Below are 8,828 nucleotides of genomic sequence, written 5' to 3'. Positions count from 1 at the left end.
TTATTATAATACCACTCTAAATTTAAAAAAAAATTGCCGTGCAGAAATCAACAAAATGGGGATTTGGGAATGGGAATTGAAGAACTTTCGATACTTTGCGAAATTGTAATTATTTATGAAAAGTGGAATCTACTTGCGATGTTCGATGTTCGTGCAAACATGAAAAACTAATAATAATGATTTATCGTAGGAACTAAGCCATCCCACAATTGTTTTCCAAATTCATTGCGACCGATCCCACTTCCTCGTAATTCACGTGCATAGGCAGTGCAACTCGTTATTCTGTCAAATACCAACCAACGTTTTACTAGCTCTGACCATCTTATTTTTTTCATTCTATATTTGAGAGGCTTTCAGACTCCTGACTGGTTCGCCTACGTATCGATGACAGTGGACAGGCTTGGTTAGAAATAAATCATTTCACTTAAAATGGTTACATCAAAGTTGAACTTCAAATGACAAGAAAATTAAACACATATAAAAACATTTTAGAAACTTTTAACAAAATAGATTGCTGGACTAGAAGGCAATGATGTCCTCGGGCCATGGCTCCAGGCTAGTGGAGAGGGAGCCGTGCTGCTAAAGATACCAAAATGGTGTTATTCCCCTTTTATCGTGGATGGGAAGGAACAAGGATCTTCTAGGCTGATCCATTGATCAGAGTCTGAACTTCATACGTTAGATCCTGAAGAATAGTTCGGCACTTTTAAGTAGCAGAAAAGCGGTGAATCGTCGTTCAATCGACAGGGGCTTGTAAGATGAAATTGTGGTTGCCTCGAAGATGCAAACCACCTCGGCTGACAAGACCTAGCAGCGAGTTTCTTGCTGAAAATCAGATTGTTACTACCATCGCTTACCCCAAATCCAACTCCTGATGATCCTTTTGAGCCGTTGCAAGATCGTTTTGTAAGAGCAGTTAGGTGGATCTTCTCCCTACCGCTGGTTTTCGACGAGAATCTGGCAGTCCTGGATACGATCGCTGTACCGATGATGAGGTCGAAAGGAGGTTCTCCAATTTCAGTGCAGACAGAGGTAGCTGGTGTTGACGGTAGGATGCCGGCGACAATCCGTAGTGCCTTGTTGTAGATCGGTGCCAGAGTGTTTGGGAGTTTGTCTCCAGTCAAACACGTCAGTTCGAAGCCATAGATGAGGCGGCTGCTTTTCAACAGATTCAACCGGTTGACAAAGCTCTCCTTAACGGAGGAAGCTAAGGTTGTTGTCAACCAACACTCCAAGGATCATTAGCGTTTTTCGGCGAAGGATGTAGTTTTTGTATAGTCAGACCCTGGAGTCCTGCATATCACTATATGTCCGCTCTTCTGCACTGGAAGTCTAAATCCTCTTCCGGCAGCCCATCGCCTGATGGCATTGGTAGCTGCCTGTATCCTGATGCGTGGAATTATGTGGGTAATGGAAGGAACAGAACCTTGGGTTACTCTTTTCTCTTCGTGGAAAATTCGGGGGCTGATGTTACCAATTTTGACCTCAAAGGTTCGGCGTGCGGCGATAGTCCGATTTTCTGTTTTCGGACAGAAAGGTTCCAGTATCTTGAATGAGCACGAGGCCAACGAAATTGGGCAGTAACCTTTCACATTGTTGGAGCTTCGGCTGACCTTAGGTATGAGCAGTGGCGACGAATGTGGGGGGGAGGGGGTGCGATGTTTGCGGATTCGGGGAATTCGTGTGTGCCCAAAAGATCGTAGATGCTGAGAATGACGTTCTGTCCGAGTAGAGATAGCTGTTTCAGCATCTTATAACCGGTACTGTTAGGGCCTGTTGACTCACCTTTGGGAGAACGTAGGGCGACGGAAAGATCCTCGATGGTGAAGTACTGTCCGAAAGGATTATTGGGCACCGAGACCACTAAGTTGCTGGCCGAAGTGGTATTCGCTCCCTGTCGACAAATGAAATCCCCGAGCGTGTTCGAACTGTCTGCCAGATCGCTGAGGATTATACTGTCCACTTGAAGAATGAGGTTGTGTGGCCTTTTCCTTCCATTCAGCGTGTTTACTGTGTGCCAAAAGCCCGTAGAGAATTGGTTCTTTGATAGATAGGATTGATAGGATTTAGGATTGATAGACTCCAGAAAAAAAATCCGAGGTTGATGGTTATCGATTAGTGGTTGTTGCCAAGAAAATCGGCTTTGTTCTATTCTACCCTACCCACCAAAACTGGGTGCTGAAATATACTGACGTTCTGTCGATTCTCTCGATTCGATTAAATTGCCTGTTGAGCTTCGAATCAGTTTTTGCTCGATTCATCGAAAAATATCAATTCTATGGCACAAAACAACTACAACAGCATGTCTCGGCCAAAAGGCATCCGCGGAAACCGGCAGTTGAGTCATTCCATGACGATGACCAAGTTCAATGACTGACTGTTTAACGAAGCGGTAGCGACGAGTGCGATAACATTGGCGCAGTTTTCAAGTCTCGTGATAGGCTGAAGTATTCTTACGAAGCCAAAGATAAACAGGCGATCATTTCCAATAACGACGGTCATAAGCAAGAACTTTTTGCACACATCGGAGAGGAAACAAACATGTTTCAGAACGGAACTACGGAATTATATTATTCAATCCGCTTGTTTTTCAATTCGGATATTCACCCTCATTCTTGTTCCAAATTTTTTGTGAATTTTCCTTTGCGCTTCATTTTTATGAATGGCTTACAATGCCTGCCTGTGTGGCCCGAGGACCACCGTGCACAGTTCTGTTCAGAGTCCCACGCTGGCACGAGGACAAGGATCGGCAGTCTTTGACATGGGGAACAGAAACTGTTTGAGCCGCATCACCAAGTAAACAGACGTTCAGATAGGCCCCCTTCCCTGTTAGCATACGACCAAGATCCCACCGGGGTTGGTGGGGTTCATCACGGTTAGTCGTACCCCAGTCGGCACCGCGAGGAGGTAGGGACAGGAGTTACTGGACAAGAAGCTAAAGTACCGATGGCACACTTTGTCCAGTCGTTTACCAACCAAAACAATCGTAAAACAGTTGAATATCGCCAAAACTACCATGTGTGATGTGATTCTTACGATTCCGTGAGCGGAACAACTTAGCCCGAGTGGCTCAAACGAAAAGTCGTAGGTGAACTTACAAACGTCAGCTTAATTGGACCGAGCAAGCAAGCAACTAATCAGAACGTTGAAGCATAGTCTAGAGTCCAAGACTGGCGCTCGTAAATTGTATGAGCAGGTTCGGGTACCATGTATATCTGCTAGGAATGCATTTCGGACAGCTTCCTGGTCAAACATTGAACTTAGCCGCGGTACTAGAAAATGTTCCTGACTTTGAACTCTCTAAATCCTATTCTCTATTCTCTACTCTTAACTTTCTACTCTACTCTTTACACGCTACTCCCTTCTCCTTATTTCTTACCCTCTACACTCAAGAACGATAGAAAAAAATCACTTAAAAACTCAATAAATGTGTGGTACACCTCTTCTTGAATGGCATGGTTCTCAGAGGAACTTTTACCGTCTCAACGTAGTACTATTTGCCATATTTATGTAGTACTTTGTTGAGATTCCTTATGCCAAATAACACGCCTTGAATGTATTCTAAGTGGCAAGCTCTGGAATACGCGTGATCACAGTGCAAATCTGAAGAAATTTCTTTGACGAACTGGAGACGAACACAAACCACCGGCGAGATTTATTTGAGGCTAACCCCCCGACCACGGGAACACGATGTCTTACTCCTACTCTCAGCAAATTCAGAAAAAAATAGGAGGTGGATTATGCTGTACTGTACACGTTCAAAGAAAAACACTGTCCATGTATATTTTAAAACATTTTATTTGTAATCAACTAAATTTATTCCATTCAACAAATATCGAAGCAGCATAGAATACATCTTGAAAAAAAAATATACCATCCAGGTTTGTCCATGTCCATACGTCCCTTTTTGTAGTCTTGCATCTATAAGAAATAGTTTTGTTACAATTTTGCAAATAGTATACATGAAATGAATACTTACATCAAATATCAATTGTGTTGCTTCATTCTACGCTCCTCAGGATTCGCTGTTTTGCAGACGTCAACTTGCTTGAACAGGAACTCAAAACATTTCATGCAAAAAAATAAAAATAAAACAATAATTAAATCTTCAACGAAGAAGTTCTATAAATGAATTGTATGTGATTTACGATCTAAACTAAATATAACAACCTAACAAACAATTGAAAAAGCAGAAAAAGTCTGACATGAAAATATAACATTAAACACAACAACAGAAATTGCAACGAAAACCCAATAGTAAATAAATAGCATAACAATAAAATTGAAAACAATAAAATATTTAAAATATCAACTAAACTCATGACAAAAGCTAAAGTACAATTTGCAACGTGGAATGATATTACAAAAACAGGATCAAACAACAACTCGCAACAACAACAAAAAACAAACAAAAAATACATAAAACAAACATTCACCACCTCATTTAGTTGATACAATTGATTTAAAATGAGTTAAAAACCGATTCCGCCACCTCACCCACCATGAATAGCATGAATCGGAAACATAATTGGTTTATTAGGCTTAAGCCTTTTTTAGCCTTCAATCGCTGGTTCTCTTGCCGAAGTTTCTCGTTCTCTGCCTTTATTTTCAAGAGATTTCTTTCAGCTTTTATCTTCAGCTTCTCCGAAATATTTCCTGGTTCCCAGTCAAATACATCTTCGTCATCATCCTCCAGATGCGCGTCACTGGGAACTAACTCCGGAGGAGTTATATCCTCGATCCTCTCTATATTAGAATCAATGAAGTTCGCATACGATACCTTGATATCACTTGGGACAAGCTGCGGCGATGTTTCTTCTTCAATCCACATCCACCATCCACTGTAGTTGAAAAACCATATTTGATGTTTTTTCTCCATTTGTTGATCGCCTACATTTCCAACACCCTAGAAAAAAATATTTGTTAGAACAGCTACACTTTCTGAAATGATTTTCCTCACCTTCTTCGAAGAACGATCCTTATCCATCCTAACTCCAGTCTCCTGATTGGCGCAAGAGCATATGGGAATCTTTGATATTGACGGAATTCGTGAAGTAACTGGTCCTCGCTCCATTTTGGCTTCTGGTGAGAATTATAGTTGCTTCTCTCATGTAACTATAATCCTCAGTGAGCAAAATCGTCGCATCAACAAAATGCTTGCTTCGATTGGAAGTTAAAATTCGGAAAAAGGATCCCGGCCTACTTTTGCATCGATTTTCATTCTGACGTTGTGTCTTGTTTTATTGTTGTGTTTCGCGATATGATTTTTCACGCAGCTCGAGAATAACTTTCTCCCAGAAATTGTAAGTGAATTCTCATCGAAATATTGTTCAAACTGTTTTCAAACGTAGGACTACATTGAACAGAAATACATAGGGCGTACAGTTACTTTCCCAGGTTTGCGACCAACCTTGTTTTTTAAGAGAACAAATGAATCCAATACATACGACACTTAACATTTTTCAGGTACACATGAAACTGCTCACCAAAACCAATGGGTTCTTCAAGTGTGACAAGTGCAGCAATACGTTCGAAATGGCGGATCAGCTCAAATCCCACTTGCTGGAACACCAGATCGATGTGGAGAAGATTTTCAACTGTGATTGATCGACGCCCGCAAGGACACCTCGGGTAACTTCAAAACGTTTTTGTTTCAGGTGAACGCCCGTTCAAGTGTGACACCTGTCCGAAAGCGTTTACCCATCTTTCGAATCTACGTGCCCATACAAAGATTCACAAGAAGAAACGAACCGCGTATGGGTGTAATATTTGTCTGCTGGAGCTTGACTCGCTGGAAGCGCATAGTTTGCATCTCAAAACACATCAGTTCCAGCTTTTTGAGTTATGTAAAGAAATGAGTCAATAGTTTGTGATTGGACGAAAGTGTCTCGATAAGAATCTGTGTTAACCCGTATCCGTACTATATACATATGCCAGTATACACGAGTGTTTTTAGTTGTCTGAAACATGTTCTATTGTGATCGTATTAGCGAAATAATTGTTGTTGAATATAATAAAGATGATACATGAAACAAGTTTTCTTCAATCGATCATCAAAATTATAACATAATTTTATTATCGAAAAAAAAACACAAATACATATTCGGCTAACCACTGTTGCATACAAAAGTTCAACTTAATGCATACATACATACAACTTTTTTTTTGTATCGGCAAGCCATCGTAACGTTCTTATCTCTATCGATATCGAACGGTTAAGACTAGAGGAGGATTCACATATTGAAAACATTTGGAAGGTTGACCAAGTTGTTCAACTTATCACAATCATTTATAGTTTCTCAAACAAAAAAGATTAGCATTGAAATCCCACCTGAGAACGCTATCGTAACATACCATATAACATCATCTTTCGAAAGTAAAACGATTGAACTACTGTTCTAAATTTTCATCATTATGTGATCAAACTTGAAATCCAGATATCTGATTAAAATATGATGTACCGCAAAGTTGTTGAAAAAAATTACATTTTAAATACACTGTTGAAATATCTCTTTCAAAAATTCAATTTCATATCAAAAACTTTTATCTCTCTTTTGTCTTTAAAATATTTTTAATGCATTTTTATTATAATACCGCTCCAAATTTAGAAAATTGCCGTGTAGAAATCAACAAAATGGGGATTTGATTTTTTAGGAATTGAAGAAATTTCGATACTTTGCGAAATTGTAAATATTTATGAAAAGTGGAATCTACTTGCGATGTTCGATGTTCGTGCAAACATGAAAAACTAATAATAATGATTTATCGTAGGAACTATGCCATTTCACAATTGTTTCCCAAATTCATTGCGACCGATCCCACTTCCTCGTAATTCACGTGCATAGGCAGTGCAACTCGTTATTCTGTCAAATACCAACCAACGTTTTACTAGCTCTGACCATCTTATTTTTTTCATTCTCTATTTGAGAGGTTTTCAGACTCCTGACTGGTTCGCCTACGTATCGATGACAGTGGACAGGCTTGGTTAGAAATAAATCATTTCACTTAAAATGGTTACATCAAAGTTGAACTTCAAATGACAAGAAAATTAAACACATATAAAAACATTTTAGAAAATTTTGACAAAATAGATTGCTGGACTAGAAGGCAATGATGTCCTCGGGCCATGGCTCCAGGTGCCGCTAAAGATACCAAAATGGTGTTATTCCCCCTTTATCGTGGATGGGAAGGAACAAGGATCTTCTAGGCTGATCCATTGCTCAGAGTCTGAACTTCAGACGTTAGATCCTGAAGAATAGTTCGGCACTTCTAAGTAGCAGAAAAGCGTTGAATCGTCGTTCAATCAACAGCGGCTTGGAAGATGAAATTGTGGTTGTCTCGAAGATGCAAACCACCTCGGCTGACAAGACCTAGCAGCGAGTTTCTTGCTGAAAATCAGATTGTTACTACCATCGCTTACCCCAAATCCAACTCCTGATGATCCTTTTGAGCCGTTGCAAGATCGTTTTGTAAGAGCAGTTAGGTGGATCTTCTCCCTACCGCTAGTTTTCTATGAGAATCTGGCAGTCCTGGATACGATCGCTGAGCCGATGATGAGGTCGAAAGGAGGTTCTCCAATTTCAGTGCAGACAAAGGTAGCTGGTGTTGACGGTAGGTTGCCGGAGACAGTCCGTAGTGCCTTGTTGTAGATCGGTGCCAGAGAGTTTGGGAGTTTGTCTCCAGCCAAACACGTCAGTTCGAAGCCATAGATGAGGCGGCTGCTTTTCAACAGATTCAACCGGTTGACAAAGCTCTCCTTAACGGAGGAAGCTAAGTTTGTTGTCAACCAACACTCTAAGGATCATTAGCGTTTTTCGGCGAAGGATGTAGTTTTTGTATAGTCAGACCCTGCAGTCCTGCATATCACTATATGTCCGCTCTTCTGCACTGGAAGTCTAAATCCTCTTCCGGCAGCCCATCGGCTGATGGCATTGGTAGCTGCCTGTATCCTGATGCGTGGAATTATGTGGGTAATGGAAGGAACAGAACCTTGGGTTACTTATTTCTCTTCGTGGAAAATTCTATTTTTTTTGTTTCAGCGAACATTGTGGTTTGTGTATCTTTATAGTGCTGAATTTAAGGTGTTTTTTTGTGGGAAATAGACGGCTGGAATTAGAACAAATTTGTTCCACCGACGGCGAATTTAAAATATTGTCAGGATAAGTACCTATTGATCGCATGCTGATAATTATTGTGCGTTTTTAAATCAAATTATAATCTCGGCTCTACGGCTCGCTATCGCTCAGGATAGCCACCGTAGCTGCTTGTGCTGTGTTGTGTATCGTTGTATTGTTTTTTTGTTGTCTCTGCTTTTGCCATTGCTGCCGCGCGGGGCACTCTTGAGCGTGTGGCGACAAAGTAATGATCAGTGATGATCCTGTTGTTTATGGAAGTAAATGCGGTGTTCGATTTCATCGGCGCTGTACTTCGCTTACAAAAGCAACAGCGAAACTGATAACAGAGAATCCGAATGTTGATGACCCACTATGCAAAGCGTTTGTATGCCCTTGCAGCAAAATAATTTCGCCTGATTTCAGGGATTAAACACCAGCGTATCTGGCAACTCTGCATTTTCGCCGCTGATTTATATTTACATATTGCAATAAATTGACAGACATTTTTAGAGGCGAATGAACTGCAAAGTTTAAAGCCTCTTAAAAACAAAGAAAGAAGAAGAATTGACAGACAGTTCACACAAAACATTCAATCGGACAGGACGTTTTTATTGATAGTGAAGAAAGTGGATATTGATGATAGAGGAGAAAGTAAAGTTGAAAGTGAATTGGAAAGAAAAGTGAAGTGATTGAAAAAAAGCAAACAAGGACAAC

General features: G+C 40.4%; 1 protein-coding gene across 3 annotated transcripts; it reads right to left on the bottom strand.

Moving 5' to 3' along the window:
* Positions 1 to 3,794: 3,794 nt before the first annotated feature.
* LOC129771173 (uncharacterized) lies at positions 3,795 to 5,901 on the bottom strand. 3 transcript variants are annotated; one of them, XR_008742298.1, is made up of 4 exons: positions 4,961 to 5,901; positions 4,781 to 4,906; positions 3,980 to 4,713; positions 3,795 to 3,921 (listed from the first exon to the last, which is right to left on the bottom strand). XR_008742298.1 is itself a non-coding variant. In XM_055774585.1 (4 exons), the coding sequence occupies exons 1-3, from the start codon at positions 5,072 to 5,074 to the stop codon at positions 3,988 to 3,990; spliced, it is 591 nt and encodes a 196-aa protein (XP_055630560.1). In that variant the 5' UTR covers positions 5,075 to 5,886; the 3' UTR covers positions 3,795 to 3,921; positions 3,980 to 3,987. The 3 variants fall into 3 exon arrangements, 2 of the variants coding, with proteins under 2 accessions (XP_055630560.1, XP_055630561.1); XM_055774585.1 differs by having other exon boundaries at positions 3,980 to 4,059; positions 4,502 to 4,906; positions 4,961 to 5,886; XM_055774586.1 differs by having other exon boundaries at positions 3,980 to 4,047; positions 4,502 to 4,906; positions 4,961 to 5,886.
* Between the last annotated feature and the right edge of the window lie 2,927 nt (positions 5,902 to 8,828).

The sequence above is a fragment of the Toxorhynchites rutilus genome, chromosome 2, assembly GCF_029784135.1.
Source record: "Toxorhynchites rutilus septentrionalis strain SRP chromosome 2, ASM2978413v1, whole genome shotgun sequence".
NCBI lineage: Eukaryota > Metazoa > Arthropoda > Insecta > Diptera > Culicidae > Toxorhynchites > Toxorhynchites rutilus.
The sequence above is the reverse complement of the archived record's forward strand: the minus strand, read 5'-3'. Positions and strand labels throughout refer to the sequence as shown.

Excerpts from the sequence above, each read along its gene's own strand:
- LOC129771173 (XM_055774585.1), bottom strand. The coding sequence starts at position 5,074 with ATGGAGCGAGGACCAGTTACTTCACGAATTCCGTCAATATCAAAGATT. Across the intron at positions 4,907-4,960 it reads AGGATCGTTCTTCGAAGAAG|GGTGTTGGAAATGTAGGCGA; the intron begins GTGAGGAAAATC and ends ATTTTTTTCTAG. Across the intron at positions 4,060-4,501 it reads TCCGATTCATGCTATTCATG|TTCCTGTTCAAGCAAGTTGA; the intron begins GTGGGTGAGGTG and ends AAATGTTTTGAG.